Here is a 16,533-nt window from a genome sequence, read left to right as displayed (position 1 = left end):
AGGCTAAGCAAGCTGCACATGTCGCCATTTATGCAATTCTCCATAATAAAGGATGTAATTTTCTGAAAAGCATCTCGAATTACCTCAAGTAGCCAAAGCCAGCTCCCAATTTCACCATCGGCATCAACGAGAACAATGCCATCAAGGTGAATATCTTTTAGCGTACTCTGGTGGCGAAGGAGGAAAAGGGCAAGTTCCATGCCAGTGCAGTCAAACAGCCCTAAGTGGACAATCTCCAGCTTTGGGATAAAAAGCAGCTGAGAAAGCTTCGAGAAGCGGGTATAGGTAGCGTAGTTCGTGGTGTGGAAGTCTGATGACCGCCATTCAGGGGTGCCGGTAAAGCTGCCTCTGTCTTCATCGCGGTATTCAAACTCAATACTAAACTGAGAGAGCTCCGGAAATCGATGGAGGAATTGAATCAGGTCGTATGACCAGTCAATCGAAGTAGCGTTATGCTCGGGAGACTTTGAATCGAGGTTGAGAGACAGAGTAGTTAAGGTATGAAGCCCAAAGTTATCCAAAGCCGCTGATGTGGGCCTAACGAGCATGTCGGGGCTTATGCGGTTGGCATTCTCGACAGCAGAGCCAGAAGTAATGTCTAGGAAGTCAATGGAGGCGTTGCCCTCGGCGAGTGCGGTAAACAGAGCATGTAGCATTCGGCGGACCAGCTCGACACTTTTTGGCGACTTAAAGGTAAGACACCTCTGCGGGAGTATACCGATTTCTTTCTGCAGACGCTTTAAGCTCCAGATGCGATTATCATCAGTGATTCTTATGGTAACGCAATTAACAAGGCTTTTCATAGCACGCGTGAGATAATTGATGTCATCTCCGCACCGGATGAGTTCCTCCTGGTCATGAAAAGCCTTGCGATAAGCTTCTTTGTTTAGAAGGCGTAGGTGAGGGTAGTAGCGATGATGATTGCTCTCGGATCCTTCGTTACTTGCATCTTCTTCAGCTTCCTCTTCAGCCTCCTCTTCAGCCTCCTCTTCAGCCTCCTCTTCATCCTCTTCTCCATCCTCCTCTTCATCCTCCACTTCATCCTCCTCTTCATCCCCGGTCTCTTCATCTTGACCATTTCTCCTGCGTTCTAACGTGGCCTCCATCTCTGATATAGGCCTAGAAGGCGGTTCAATGGTGCGGAGCTCATCAAACGGCAAAAGGTGATTCGTACTAATCTCCACTTCTTTCATCAACGGACCAAGAGATGGGTGCTCGGCAATATAAGCTAGGGCCTCCAAGCTTCGGCGCTCAAGCATAACGCGGCGCATGCCAAAATGATTTTTGGCAAATACATGAGGGGCAAATAGGTGAAATGTATTATGATTCAGCGTGTGACACGTTTGGCGTAGGCAAAAGAGATCGTTAAGCGATAGATGTTCGATTATATAGCCAGTGATCTCTCGAGGGAGATGCAAGATTGGCGTCATATCTGCGGAATAATAGAGAGCCTGTTTTAAAATAAATGATGGTTTAAGAATGGTATAGACAGTTCGAGATATATCCTCTGCTGTTGGCTGGCTGGAATGGGGGAGGGTGGATGACGCTAAGAAGGTGGGTTGTAGAGTTGCGGAACTTACACATTTCCGAACGTCAATCTGATTGATGAATTAACCAGGGCGGCACGGGCCTTTATAGCACATGCATGCAGCAATACTAGCTGTACATGGTGGGGGCATGGTCTCTGTTTCGGGCCTTGGCGCTAGGGAATAACAAGCGCAGGGCTACAAGAATAAGTCAGCTCGCAGCTGGGCTAAAGAGAAGATTGAACTTGAGGGCTAGAAGAAAAAAAGCTATAGGTGTAGCTGCAGCTGCAGCTATGATCAAAAGGATGGATATACTGGGCAAAAGGGTAGGGGTATGAGGCAGGGGGCCATAAGAGCAGGGGAAGAAGGATTAGATAAGAATATGCGTTTAAATGGGGTTTAAGCCAAGCAGGTAGGGGTTTAGGCTAAGGTAGACACTTATATTTGGGGTGCGCCCGGATTTTCGGAGAGTGTTTTTGTGACCTTTTCGCATTGCCTTTTCTTACAAGCTTTCTTACAGCCTTTTCCCGCGATTGTCTCGCACCACTTTTCGCACGACTTTTCACACAACTTTTCGCACGACTTTTTCACAATACCTTCCTACCTCTTTCATACATACCTTTTTCCTATTACTTCAACAGACCAGCTGTATTCATCGCCTTAATGCACCGGCTTTGTTTATCGCCTTAATGCACTGCTTTTATTTATCCCTTTCGTTTATATCTTCTTATTTTTTTTTTTTATTTCCCCCGTTTATTTAATCCTTTTATTCGTCGCTTTTATTCGTTGCTTTAAGGCACCGCCTTATACACTGGCTTTATATATATTGCCTATATATGCTGGATGAGTTACAAGCTCTCTCTTGTGTATATGCCCTTTTTTTTTTCAACATGAGTGCTGCTTTTTACACAAGTGTTGTTTTCTGAAGCAGAGTTGATTTAGAAGACCGGGGGTAGAGTTGGTTTTTTATCGATATAGCAAAGGCGCACAAGGTAGCTCGCTGAGTTTTCGCCGAAGGTCTAGTGAAATAGCTAACTAACCCCTATATGCGGCATATGCTGACTGTATTTTCCAACTTCGTTCATATATAATAAAGCAACGTCTCGCTGTATAATATAACGGGGGAAACTAGGAGTACATAATCATTATTAGCATGTCTTTGTCGTCCTCCTATCATATGAAAAGGAACCCTTTGTTTAATTACCCACTTATCGGCTTGTTGTCTGTCAATGATGTCGCTTTGCTTGTGTTGCTGATGAGACTACCACACATCTGCAGAAGCGACACTGCGAAATTCCGCCTGCCGAGCGACGCAAAATAGTCAGTGCAGTTAAAAAGATTAATAAAATCATTCGCAGGCAGGCCGACTTAGAAAATTTTAAGTTTCCTCCGCCAACTATAGAGCCAATATCATCTCTTGAGCCCCCAAGATCCGATGGCATGAAATGCCGAGCTTGCGATCATATTGCTTGCCAAATATAGAAAATACAGGCTCACTGTCACGAAAAGCACGACTGGATAAACCCACGGAAGAAAGGGCGGCAGCCAGCCGTGCAGCCACTGATCCAAGAGGAGGCAACTCCAGGCTCTCTCTAGATTTTGTTTTGCTAGAGAGATTTGATCCACTCATGTCATTCAGCTCATGAGTGTTACCAGATTCATCCTGCTCATCTAAGGAGTCTATCTCTGTTCCCGTCTCTGATTCAGAATCTTCCTTTGGTAAAAATTCGACGTTGGTATAAGTTGTACCATATTCTTCTTCCTGATTGATTATGATATCTTCGCCCTGTTCCCTTTCTTCGAGATTTTCAGGGGCTCCATGGCCGTTCGTGCCGGGGCCATCTTCTAGGGTAGATGGTGGTTCAGCGGGTGCCTGATGCGCATACATCGACTGATAAGCTGACGTAAGGAATATTTCGTTATTTTCATTGTAGTCATTATCGTCACAGATGGCCGAGGCCGGATTATTACAACGTAGAGCCTCTATTGAAGGCGGAATGCCGGGCTGTAATGTCTTTTTGGCCTCCAGCTGAGGGTATCCAGTATTGAACCGAGTGGCCGGACGAGATGTGTTTTGTAGAAGCGGTAATGTTAACATAGGAGGCAATAATGCTTCGGTGGTGCTGCAGCCTGGCTGAAATCCATTGTTGCAGGGTATTGCTTCGTTTCTATGAGGCTCAACTGGTTCGCAAGAGGCTGTTAAGGTTGGATATGCTGGGTTAGTACTATTTGCAAGGCCATTGAGGCGATCGAAGGACTGAAAAGAGGTGTGTTGTGTCGATGGCGTGAGCATAGCGTCTGGCTGCGGGGCGGTGTAGATCCGAAATCGAATATCTCCTTGTGCTCTTGTATAAGCAGATTGAAGTTGTCGACGAGCACGTCTTCCAATACGTCTTGCGATAACATCTTTGCTTCGCCTTCTCCTCTTTAAACGCGTATTTTCGGGGCCTACCGACGTTTTTGGGACCTTGTGGCATGATTAATATGTTTTGGTAGATATATAGAGGGGCTGTATATATCACCCATATGTAGGTTTCTAGCTTACAACTGGTAAGTTCTTACAATAAATAAACTGCGGGGTTCATATCTGAATATACTAATTAGGCTAGTTTTTCAACCATTAAATTATTGAGGCTAGAATGTTGACTGTAAAACTCAAACAGGCTAGCTTAATGACTGCAAAGCCTAAAGCGGTAATTTACGCGGACCTGAATGATGAAAAAATAAGACAAAGCGGCGCATAGAATAATCTGTCTAAAGAATGATTGTGGTCCATTTGAGTGGATCTTTATTGATGATAATGGTTAAGAATGAATATGTAAAGGGTAGGACAAAGACTGGCGGGATTCCCCATCCTGCCTGGCAGTAACTACCCACCGGTTCCACTTTTCCACTTTTAGTGACCAACTTTGAAGCGAGCCTCAAAGTTGGTCACTAAAAGTGGAACCAACGGGGTTACTAACTTGCAACCCTCGTATTTATACCGCTCACGACTACTTTTTCCATTATCATTGCTCTACTTCATCAACCAAAGAAAAAGATACCAAAATATGGTGAGCACAGCGTTTGATGTCGAGGTTGCAGCCGGAGCCCCACTAAGAATGTGCTATTCTGGGTGATGTTTGAAATGCCTATTAACGTCGGATGGCTGCAGATCTAGAGATAGGAAGTCCAGCGGCCGATCAGTTATCCTTCTATGGCATTCCGACGACTACCCACAGCGTCTTGTCTCCTAGAAGTAGAGAGGAAGTTCCGAGCCTTGAAGATTCGCAAGCTGACTCAACACGGCGGAATTCCTCACTTTAGAAGCTTACAGAAGCTTTCTGTTGAGATCATACGCGACTCATATTACGATAAATCGAACATGCTTTCGTCAGCTGGCGCCTGGGTCAGAAAGCGAAATGGAGAGTGGCAAGCAAAAATAAAGAAAGGAGGTAATTTCACGAACTCGAGATTTCAAGAGCTCAGTCATATAGACGAAATCGAAGCCCATGTGAAGAGGGTTGTTGGTATTGGAGGAGCAACAAGCAACTTTGGCCTTCAACCTGTAGCGACCTTCTCCACCACACGAGAATCGTGGATTGCTGATGGCGAGTTCCGAATTGTACTCGATACGACGGACTTTGATCACCAAGTTGGCGAAGTCGAATTGCAGAAAGTTCTAGTTGGCAACAACGGAGACGACGCGCCGGATGAGCTGCGGCAGCAAAGAGAAATGCAACTGATGGATGAGAAAATTGTCACATTCATGCAAACATATGCATGGGCATTTTCCGTGGGCGAGCCAAAGGGCAAACTGACTGCGTACTTTGAGCTCCTGCGAACTCAGGATAATTAAGATATGTATGAGCGTAGACACCAAACTCTGTTATGGCGGCGCACATCAGCACATAATAGAATAGGCGGTACATAGACATCAGGAATACCCAAGGATTTAAAGACCTGCAACTCTAGAGATCATTGCTTCACTTTGGTAAATCAATTTGTGCCTGAATAAATACACCGCCTTTCTCTCCTATCTCAACCTCTACTACCCTAATGTATGCTATCTTGCCTGCTTTCTCAGCAGCTCGATATGAAGGGATTAATCGCTAATAGTTCACTGCAGTGGCTCAAGCAAACTGCCCGCCCTCGGCGTAACGGTGGAATATGATGCCTGGGTGATGGTTCTCCATTCATCTCTAGTCTGCAGTATATCCAGCAGCTTCTTATAAGAGGTATTAGTATCATCACTAGTATCAGTCTAGTTAAGTGTTAGTCGACGTAATATGAAAAAATAGATTCATTGCTTGCCGTGATGAGTCTTCCGTTTTCCTCATAATAATGAAGCAGAGGCGGGTTCAGCATTACAAATTCGGCATATCTCTTCCGGAATGTCTCCCGGTTGTCTCCGTCTCGGCCTTCTCTCCTGCAGATAACTCGTTCTTCAGCTAGCTCTTTAGGGCAGCTGAAGAACAAAGTCAACAGTGGGCGCTGGAACTGAAAATAATTAGCAATAAAATAGTACCCCGCAACCATCAGTCAACTCTATGATACATACAATTGTCTCGAATTCCTTTGCTTGATCCAGTCTTCGAGGGAAACCGTCTAGCACAATATTATATCCTCTCTTCAAAATCCTGAGATGAGGTTCTAGAATTCGGAACAGCAGTTCCTTAGTCAAGAGCTCTCCACGTTGTACGAATTCGATGACAGTCTTATCTGCGTTGGATGATGAGACGACTTGCCGGAGGAGATCTCCGATGGAAAGGTGCACGAAGCCATAATCTTTTGCAAGCCTCTTGCAAAGAGTTCCCTTGCCCGCCCCAGGAGAGCCTAATGAATATCAGCTGGTAGTCTCGGGCAGAGTTAGACTTTGGGAACTACCAAGCACAAATATCAGTTCTCCTCTCTGTGAATCCATGATGCATTCGCTACGTGTGTATTTAATTTTTTAATATAGTGAGCTAGATACAACTGTAATGTTTCTATGCGGCTTTTATTGAGGGGGTTGAGAGGGGTTGTCGGCCTCCCACACTTATCAAGGGTGAAAGTACATCTGCACGTGCCTCCAGCATACAGGTTCGACCCCGCCCGATTATAATGAATAACATAGAACTATGTTCCCTAACATCTTCATCCTACTCATTATTACATTGCGAAGCGTGTCTACTGCGGCCGATTTCTACATCAGCCATGATTCTCTTTACATCCTTGACTCTTCTAACCATTGTTGCGAGTTTTGTATTTTTGAGGAAACATTTTCGCCGTCGCCAAATCCCGGTATCAGTCAACTATCATTTCACACGAAAATGCAATAAGACATGCGGCTTTTGTTTCCACACAGCAACAACTTCTTTCATCGAAGATGCTGGGAGGGCTAAAAAAGGCCTCCTGCTTCTTAAACAAGCTGGAATGAGAAAGATTAATTTTTCAGGAGGAGAACCGTTCCTATATCCTAAATTTCTTGGACAGATGATCGATTTCTGCAAAAACACTCTGCGCCTCGAATCTATTTCTATCGTTACTAATGGAAGTCTTGTTAAAGAATCATTTCTTAAAAAGCACGGCCAGAATATCGACATTCTAGCCATTAGCTGCGATTCGTTTGACGAAGCCACGAACATAAAAATCGGCCGAGGGTCGGGTGACCAAGTAAAAAGGCTGTATGACATTGCCTCCTGGTGTCAAAGATATGATATCAAGTTTAAGCTCAATACTGTGGTCAACAGACTTAATTATATGGAGAATATGAACGACCATATTAATGTGCTCCAGCCGTTTCGATGGAAATGCTTTCAGGTGCTAATTGTGGAGGGTGAAAACGACTCAACCAAAACCCTGCGGGATGGTCATAAGTTTACCATTTCGGACGACGAGTTTGACGACTTTTGCCAAAGGCACAGTGGGCAAAAATCCCTAGTACCAGAACCGAACAGGCTTATGGCTAAGTCTTACCTAATACTCGACGAATATATGCGATTCTTGGATAGGAATGGTCGGCAGCCTTCGGAGCCGATCTTAGAAGTTGGCGTTCAGAAGGCTTTGGAAGGTGTCTTTTGGGACGAAGCAGCCTTCTTAGAACGAGGAGGTCTCTACGATTGGAAGAAGGCGTCTTGTTTGAATGAGAATAAAGGATTGGAATGGTAGCTACGCTTTTGAACCTACTCGTAGGTAAGACTTCTTCTGCGAGTTCACCAAACGTACCGTTGATTATCGATAATATCAACATGGGGTATATGTTGAGTATCACCTGCATTTCTTGGCAGAGGTGATATCGAAGAAACACCTCCAATAGAAAGTTATCAGGATCAAGGAAATAACAAGCACAAGGAAGCAGTTGCATAAACAATTATAGCTTTAAAGCACATCCATCTCCGTGGCTGCAATTGAACAGGTCGGACTAGCCACCAGTCGGGGTCAGTACTCTCCTACTTAGACAGGCTTACTTTTACTCTCTGCGAATAAATGATTCTCGCATAAGCCACTAAGGCTTGAAAAAGTCCAACGTGGTGAAGTTGATGTGATGCTGGACCCAGCGCTGACCTGTGAAAGCCCGTTTGCTCGCTATCACTCCAATGCACACTCGTTCTCGGATTATGAATGAGATTGTATAGCCATCCGGCAATCTCTCTTTCTTTTTCAACCCTCGCTCAGCCGCTAACTTACTCAAGGGAACCAAAACGCAGCATTACCAGGCGATGGCCGACCGATACTGCTTCACATAGCGGCGTTGGCATATCACTACGGCTCGAATGTGGCGACCAAGCGCCACAGCCAGATCTGGTTCGGCCAGCTGGGCGGCAAGGCGATCCGGGACGCTAGAGGCGCGGGCAAGTTCCTGGAAGATGTGTTTCGCATGATGTGGGTGCCGCAGACCGTTTCCTTCATGACCTACCCGCTGCGGAAGGACCTCGGGCGTAATACACGGAGAGAAGGGGTCCCGTCAGAGCATCGAATGCGGCGGCTAGAGGAGGCGAGAAGGTCACTGGATACCTGGGAGGCCGGTGACGGGCCCTTTTACAATGAGGTAAGCGATGAGACGCACGAGCCAGGATCCAACACCGCCGGACATCTTTCTTTGCTAACCATAGAATCGCGCACAGGACGTATACGGCACTGTTTGGGGAGTCGACTTCGCCATCATCGCCGTTGTTAGCATCAAGGCCACAAGCCAGTAAGCCGCATTATTCCGTAACAACGTCAAGCACGGCACGGCAGGATTTCGCCAGAGGCATATACGAAGAATGCGTGTCCGAATACGAATCAGCCGGGAAGTCCATGTCGTCGACGCACAGCACGTGGTTCCCGATCCTACGGGGCGCCATACAGCACACAAGCGAAGATTATGTCTCCCGGCAAGACTGGATCGCGGCACTGGCCTCGGCGATGGCGGCGGCGGGGATCAAGTGGGTGCCGGGGAGTCACCGGGGCCGGCTCACATCGCAGCGGGTGGTGAAGCTCGTGGGGATCAGCAAGCCTAAACTGTTCCTCGCGGGCCCGGCGAGAAGCCTAAAGAGAGCCGCCATAGAGGCAGACGATCGACTTCGGGTGCGAGATCCCCTTCACAACGGTGCCCAAGCTGATCGCAGACGGCTTCTCGGAGCTGGACAAGCTGTTTCAGAAGGGCAACAAGAGCGTGTTAAACCACTGCCACATGGCTCATATGTGCCTGGTCGACAGCCTGGGACACTACCCATGCAATCTAATGCTGATGCTTGCCCTAACAATGGCCGGAAGCTCCGCAACGCCCCAGGTCAAGGAAGATGAGCGGTGTTTCAGCGCCTCGGAGAACAGGAAGAACCCAGCATTTTTTGCGGCCAACCTGGTGACCCAGATGCTTTGGTTCTTGAAGCCGTCAGCTTTCCCGCAAGGGACAGAGGACGAGCGGGGAGTGATGGGAATCAGCGAGATGGCGAAGAAAGTTGGTAAGTGACAAACGCCACCATTGCAGAAAAATATAAACTTATGGCCTGCGTACTCGTGCGTTATTATTCTGCAGAATACTAACCCTCCTATAGAGCACAAAGGCGTCAATGGCCGGATACTGCGAGAGCTTGGGTGGATTAAAGCATGGGGCAATCGGAGCACCCCGCGTATAAGTGAATCGTCGCTGCAGGACGATGAGACGCTGTATAAGATGAATTCGCAGCTGTTACGTGCACGGAACGACGCACAGGAGTTTATCGGGCTTGTGTTTAATAGCACTGATCCAGTATGGGTAGACAGGTGCTCGTCAATTACTAAAGAGAGGTAGAAAATAAACGAACAAGGCCCTGAATATGTGCAGGTGATGAAGTAGCTCCTACGCCAGCGTATATAAACCTAGTAGTATATCTGAAAAGGGTTTGCCTAGAATTCTAGGACTCAGATGGAATAACATTCTCAACGCTGACAAGCTGGTTATATACCAAACTATAACTTAATATAAGTTATACGCTTTTGATTCATGGCCAGTCCACCTATAAGTGCCAACCAACTCAATATCCCCGAACCGCTCTGGATCGTCTCGAAGGAATGGAGGCGTTGTTATCGATGACTACACGCTACCTCTAGCCTTCGCTGCGCGGCGATCTAAAACCCCTCACCCCCAAGCCTTATAGCCAGCCCCTTCGATAGTATAGATTACTGGAATGTGGTTTCCATTCCAAGGTAGTGCTAAAGTTTGCTGTCTAAGTCTTCTAACTTTAGTAATGATGTAATTGAGATTGTGATCCGTTGGAAACATAGATACTAATAGATGTAACAAACTAGATAGTTTAACCTTTTTATTTACATTGTAAAGGAAATGATTTAATGATTGGCAGGATATTGTTTGGCTTGTTCTATTATATAGTGAAACATGCTAGTTAACTGGATAAAGTAAAACGTGGCGATTAGATTATATATTAGTATGGAGTATGATTTTGCTTGTGTGGGACAGCAGCGAAACAGAATGGAATAAGGAACATAGAACTACGTTTCTAATCGGACTATGAATCTGTAGGCGCAACGGGGTGCTTTATCTAAGCCGCTTCGCCTAAGTTAAGCTGAGGCTCTAAATATCTATATTAATCTCAGTTTCTCCTTTACTATAGACATGTCCCTACCTTAAGCAGAATTCCTAGTAAGTAGAAGATTCTCCTACCAAATCACTTAAAACTTACACTCAACTTTTATCTTCACAACATTATAATGACTACCTACGGATACATTGAACAGTTGATGGTATATTGCACTTGTTTAATAGCTGCAGTCAGTTTATGGTTCTTACTGACATCATCATCATTATCAGTAACTAGATATGGGGAAAATCTTTAAATCTGATCGAGATGAGGTTCGAGCCCGCCTTGAAGCGGGTGGCTGGGATGTCTATTACGGGGATGTCGTTGAAGAATGGGAATCCGTTTTAGGTATCTTGGCTACTGTTATCTCAGGTGGTTTGGGTCTCGAGGGGTGGGTCACATGGCAAATTTCAACCCAACTTGCCAAGTTTGGACAGACGTTGGACAACTTACCAGCTGATGTCCTTAATCAGGCCATTAAAGTATTAAAGGACGCTATCGTGAAGGATTTAACTGGAGAGTGGGATATTGGTGGCCTAGGAATTAAGGCTGGAGTGGCCACGTACCACTACTGGTGGAAGTTCAAGGGCCTTGGTGGCTGGAACAAGTATTTCGATAAATATCAGCCATACATCGGTTTTCGCCTCACAGCTCAACTTCCGAAGGACGGAAAGTTTCAAGTGGTTGAAACCAAAACTCCAGTTTCAATTGCAAAGAGCTTTCCCACTCCATCTACATCTGAACCCCCTCCTTCTCTTACAGCTACATATGAGGATACCAACTTGGGTTTTAGAATTAAGCAAGTGGCAGAGGGCTTCAAAGGCATCAATTAACAAATACGAGTTAGCAACTTTGTTTAGCTTTTAAGATAGGCTAAGTGGATATTTTTTAATATTTAAATGACATGTATATATTTTCTATACCTTCCGATATACCTTTTTTTCAACTACTTGGGTTCATGTAAATCACTGCTTTAGGTTTTGCAGCTCTCAAATTAGGCTATCTGAGTTGTGAGGCCAATGTTCCAGCCTAGGATAACGTAATAGTCAAAAGACTAATATAATCGGTATAATCACGTATAAATCTTCAAGGTTATTTTATTCACAACTTAGGAGTTGTAAACTAGAAACTTACGTATGTATATTATATTATACCCCAGGGCCTTAACTCATATGGGAGGTTAAGATCCTTACCATAGCTCACCCCCTCCCCCCAAACCTCTGCCCCCAGAGGTAGATTATTCCACATCTGCTGCTTAACATCATAAACCAAATTGATTCCTGCCTCCGGAGGCAGAACGTTCCTCTATCAATAGACATAGAATACCAGCGCACATGCCTTAAGCCGCTATAAAATCTAATTTAAAACACCCAATCCTAAATTCGCTGCTGCTTTACTTATTTATCACCCCTCTTCTCTGGCCTGGGTACCCGGGCACAAAGACATACACGGAAACGAAGTAGCAGACAAACTCGCGAAGGAAGGGTCAGAACTTCCTACTCCACCATCCAGGACCGCAACGATAACCCACATTAAAAGGTGGGCTAAAAGCGAAAGGAAACGGCTTCAGGAGCTAGACTGGGACCAAAACCGACCGCCTTACTACAGACGCTGGCGACTAGACGCTCTCCCCAAACCCCCGGAGCTCCAACTCCCAAGAGCCATACTTCACAGGCTCTACGCGGAAAGGACGGGACACGGGGACTTTGTCGAGTACCACGAAAGATTCGGTCACGACACCAGACCCACCTGCAAATGCGGCGAACCAAGGACTCAAGGCCACTTCGTGGAGTGCAGAATGGTTCAACCCTGGCTGCCGGAAGTCCCCGAAAAAGACCTCCGCGCAGGCATCACTCCTCTTACCTACCTATTAGACCCCAATGGATACAAACACTTTCAGACACTAGTGGAGGACACGAGCCCTTACGGCCCTGCCCCCCAAGACACAGATTGACACAGCCAGACACAGATTGACACAGCACTTTCCTTTGTTTCGTATGACACGTAGCGAACGCGGATTCTGAACCAGCGGCTCCTACCGTCCTATTGCCCAGAAGGGATTCATGTAACTAGCTTACTTAGTGGACGTTAATAATAAAACAAACAAACAAACAAACAAACAAACACCCCTCTTCTCCTTCTCTTCTCCTTACTCTATCAGTCTATATTCTATAGCCCCTTTCCTCTTTCCTTTTCTCTTTGCCTTCATTCCACAACGTCTCTCTTAAGAACAATGACTTCAACACACAGTGACCCTACCCCAAGGGTTGAAAGTATACAGTAAATGCACTTATTAAACAACTTGTTACGATCTGGTCCGCCGTAACAGTTAGATCCCTTATAAGTAGCTACGGCTGTTCTATTACCAAACAGGCTGCTTTCTTATCAAATCATCACTGCACAGAACGGGGATTTAGGCAAATAATGAGCGCGCAAAAGAGTTTCTAAAGACAGGTGTCAAGCATTAGTTAGCCGCCACCTTAAAACATGTTCATTTATACCAAGTTCGTGGCCATTAACTAGTAAAGCTCACTTAATCTTCTGCTCTATACGCCAATCTAATACCAGATTAAATACTGCCATCGCGTTCGTCATTTCCTGCCCGCAGATAAGCCTGCTGTATTTACGGCCCAGCCAGCTGATATACTCTTGCTGCCCGCATAGCTCCCGCCCGGCGAGCCCCTGCAACTGACCCCAGAGGCCTTCATCGTGGCGAGCAGCAAATGCTTCCATTGACACTGGGACCCCCGCGTCTGGTAGCCATCTGAGCAAAGACTCTGAGAGACATAGCAGTAAAAGCAGCTAAGAAACTTAGCTTGTGCATCTTTCCGATAGTCTACTCCGCGCTGGGACTTCATGCACTCTTCAAATGTAACAGACTCTTCTTGGAGTTGGCCGCAACCATACCAGCTATGCTTGGCAGCCTGTGCTCCTTTGAACATCCAGCAGATCCGACACGCCAGCTTCCCCAGCTCCTGCACCTCGTTAAGTGCTGCCTCTATTCGTTCAAGGCCGCGTGCCGCCTTCCGCCCGTATGCCGCCGATGCAATAATCCCCTGGGCTGAGAGCTCGCTTTTCCAGACCATCTGCTGCCGCTGGCAGTTATCGCATGGCACAGCGTCATCAATCCCATCGCAGTCCCGCGTATCATTGTCCAGACACTGGCCGAGAACACGCCTCCGGCAGCCCTTTGTCCGGATTAGAGAGTTCACCTCGCGTACCTTCATCTCGAAGCGGCCATCTGTCCTTAAATCTTCAGACGGCCAGTCTTTCTCCTCGACCACGATCACGGCCGCCACGCGCTCTCCGGCTCTTCCCGCACGACCAGCCTCCTGTGCGTAGTCGATGATGCTGTGCGGCGCCTCGAGGTGGATGACGTGCGTTATGCCCGGTACGTCAATCCCCGTCCCCAGTGCAGCCGTGGCCACGATTTACGGGGTTTCGCCCCGGAGCCAGGCCTGGAAACCAGATTCTCGCTGAGCGAGGAAGTGTGCATCGCCGCCTTCATTCGGGTCGCCGTGGTAGTAGTGGCAGCCCATCAACAGAGCCAACGCCTTGCATTTCGCATGGCTCGTGCAGTAGACCACGCCCTTCTCTCCAGGCGCGAGCAGGCCGACCCGAGCCTCGACCAACTTCTTGACCTCCATCGGGCCCCGCCCATTGCGAACCCGCAGGACCGAGTAGTGGGAATTTGCGCGGTGGCTCGAGGCCCTGATGTAGAGGGGATGCTGCAACTGCATGGCTTCCTCAAAGTCACGCTGAGCGAGCGGCGGCAGCGTGCCGGTCAGGAACACGAAAGGGCAGCCTAGACTGCGCAGACGCACTAACCCTTGAAGCTTCTTCCGGTATTCGTAAGCGGCAGTGAATGTGAGATGGCACTCGTCGATGACCACGCGGTCTAGCCTCCCCCGGACGCTTAGATCCGCTGCCCACTGCATGAAATCATCCCCCGTAGCGGCCTCTGCGGAGACGATCACGACCCAGGGCCAGGAGTCGCGTGCCTGCGGCCAGTGCTTGCAGTCGATGCCTGCATCGAGGCAGCGCGTGACGAGCTGCCTCTTGAGCTCGGCATAGGGCGCCACCACGATGGTGACTCCGGCTCCGGCTAGCATGGCCGGCACCATGAAGGTCAAGCTCTTCCCTCCGCCGGTGGGAAGGATGGCAACTAGCGGCGTTGCTTCGCGGCGGCCATCCGTACGGCTTCTTCCTGCTGAGGCGTCCGGAACCTTGCATGATTGTCCCGAAGAACTGCCTGCAAGGCTTTTAGTATGACCTGGTCCTGCCCTGAACCAAGTCTCGGCTTCTCCAGATACATGACCCTGGCTCGTTTCGAGGGCCGAAGCGCCTGCGGCTTGATATCAGCCTCTGCCTCTCGCTTCAGTGGCAGTGGTGGCGGCCCGGATGATGGCTGGTCAAGCTCGAGGAATTTATGCCATCGATGACTGACCTGGCCAAATATCTCGAGAGATTCGGCAGTCAGACGCCTGAGCACGTCGATGGTGACGCCGTAATTAGCGGCCGCCTTGGTCGTGTGGGCAGCGGCTAAGTCGTCTGATATTTCATACTGTTCCGCCTCATCATCATCGTCGTTGTCGTCTTCTTCAAAGTCCGCCGTGGCGGCACCGCGCTGGCGAGCATGATTTTTGCTAACCGCGATCGCAATGTGCCGCCAATCCTGTAGGATAATTCTGCGGCCTATATAATGATAGGACCACTTTGCCATCGCCTTCGATATTCAAGTTCCGTCCCATGGCCCATTCTCGTCATGCCAGATAAAGTCGCTTGGCGGTTTCGTCTTGCCATACAAGGCCCACTGCTCTGCCTCCCAGCGGTCGGTAAGCGGTCTGATATACACAAAGTACATTGCCATGAGCTGGGCGACTCGAGGAGGTAGGAAGCGCGGTATAACCTTTGGAGCATCGAAGTGTGCTAGCGACTTGTGGTACTGCGTCACCGTCACCATTTCGCCATCAATAATAAACACGCCGCGGTCACGGTTGATGCCGTTCACCCAACGCAGGCCTCCAAGCTTGTCGCCCCGCGCTGGAGCACCTCCTCCCATGTGTGCCGATAGCATAAACAGCTCCTTGAACCGGTCTACGCTCTTCAAATACCCTCGGATGCCTTCCCAATTCCAGCGGCCGTCCTTTTCGAGGAAGTCTTGCCTCCGCTTTCCGCGGACGAGATCCTCTAGCATCTCACCCTCCTTCCCGGCCAAGCCGCTGTTGGTGTGTACAAAGGACTGGCCCCGCTGCGTTTGCGTTAAGTCATCTTCGACATCAGCCAGCGGTATTGTGAAACGATTATCATCTCCATCGCCCTTTTTTCTTTGAACATTAGCTCTGTCCAGAGCCAAGTTTCCGCATCCGTAATCATCTCATGTACCATGGCCCGGAGGGCGTCCATAGGGATCGGCTTCCCCATGAAATACATCAAGTCGCCCTGCTTGCTTCAGGACACCATCAGCCGGCTACCCGTTTCCTTTGCGATCTTGCGACCGTAGAGAAGCAGGCTGAGCGTATAGCCCATAGGCGAGTACGTCGCCTTACACAGCCAGGCATCCCGGACTCGGGCGAAGCGCTTCTCAAGTATGCACGAAGCAACATCATATCCTCAGACGCTCACCTGTGCTTTCAGGTCTGATACTCTTTCACTTCCAGGTTCGATTTCACAACGTGGGGATCTCTGTTACAGATGCCTGGGGGTCTACTATCTACACCGCTCACCTATACAACGCATTGCGCAATGAGGAACTTCTACAGAGACGATGGAATGGCATGGACGTGGCCCAAATTCTGTTACGTGAGGAAAGCTTCTACGTAGGAGGCTGGCCACAGAACAAAGAAGGGTACTTACAAGAATTCTGTCTCCGGCTGGGAATGGACGTAGCTTCATTCAAGAAGCCAATTCAAGGCCAACGGAGATCCAATGGCTTTGGATCAGGTGCGGAGGGTCCAAAGATAAAAGATCGCATTCCGGTATCT

At 48.0% G+C, this 16,533-nt stretch overlaps 6 protein-coding genes across 6 annotated transcripts; 2 read left to right on the top strand and 4 right to left on the bottom strand.

The window, feature by feature from the left end:
* Positions 1-83: 83 nt before the first annotated feature.
* On the bottom strand, positions 84-1,430 carry TGAM01_v211138 (hypothetical protein; the record flags this gene model as incomplete). Its single annotated transcript, XM_018811021.2, has 1 exon — positions 84-1,430. A coding segment is annotated over one exon (1,347 nt), but the record flags the coding sequence as incomplete, so codon positions are not given.
* A 1,492-nt stretch (positions 1,431-2,922) lies between these two features.
* On the bottom strand, positions 2,923-3,819 carry TGAM01_v211137 (hypothetical protein; the record flags this gene model as incomplete). Its single annotated transcript, XM_018811020.1, has 1 exon — positions 2,923-3,819. The coding sequence occupies one exon, from the start codon at positions 3,817-3,819 to the stop codon at positions 2,923-2,925; it is 897 nt and encodes a 298-aa protein (XP_018655770.1).
* Positions 3,820-4,722: 903 nt separating this feature from the next.
* TGAM01_v211136 (hypothetical protein) lies at positions 4,723-5,364 on the top strand (the record flags this gene model as incomplete). The annotated part of the gene is made up of 1 exon (XM_018811019.1): positions 4,723-5,364. One exon carries the CDS (start codon positions 4,723-4,725, stop codon positions 5,362-5,364), a length of 642 nt encoding a protein of 213 aa, XP_018655769.1.
* A 416-nt stretch (positions 5,365-5,780) lies between these two features.
* Positions 5,781-6,429, bottom strand: TGAM01_v211135 (cytidylate kinase; the record flags this gene model as incomplete). Its single annotated transcript, XM_024551001.1, has 3 exons — positions 5,781-6,005; positions 6,067-6,341; positions 6,393-6,429. The coding sequence occupies 3 exons, from the start codon at positions 6,427-6,429 to the stop codon at positions 5,781-5,783; spliced, it is 537 nt and encodes a 178-aa protein (XP_024404256.1).
* Positions 6,430-9,162: 2,733 nt separating this feature from the next.
* TGAM01_v211134 (hypothetical protein) lies at positions 9,163-11,382 on the top strand (the record flags this gene model as incomplete). Its single annotated transcript, XM_024551000.1, has 2 exons — positions 9,163-9,433; positions 10,922-11,382. The coding sequence occupies 2 exons, from the start codon at positions 9,163-9,165 to the stop codon at positions 11,380-11,382; spliced, it is 732 nt and encodes a 243-aa protein (XP_024404255.1).
* Positions 11,383-13,385: 2,003 nt separating this feature from the next.
* TGAM01_v211133 (hypothetical protein) lies at positions 13,386-15,955 on the bottom strand (the record flags this gene model as incomplete). The annotated part of the gene is made up of 6 exons (XM_018811016.1): positions 13,386-13,395; positions 13,457-13,900; positions 13,985-14,775; positions 14,823-15,237; positions 15,355-15,800; positions 15,935-15,955. 6 exons carry the CDS (start codon positions 15,953-15,955, stop codon positions 13,386-13,388), a joined length of 2,127 nt encoding a protein of 708 aa, XP_018655766.1.
* Between the last annotated feature and the right edge of the window lie 578 nt (positions 15,956-16,533).

Source organism: Trichoderma gamsii (genome assembly GCF_001481775.2).
Source record: "Trichoderma gamsii strain T6085 chromosome Unknown Scaffold_103.2, whole genome shotgun sequence".
Classification (NCBI taxonomy): Eukaryota; Fungi; Ascomycota; class Sordariomycetes; order Hypocreales; family Hypocreaceae; genus Trichoderma; species Trichoderma gamsii.
This window is presented reverse-complemented; position numbering and strand designations above follow the sequence as displayed.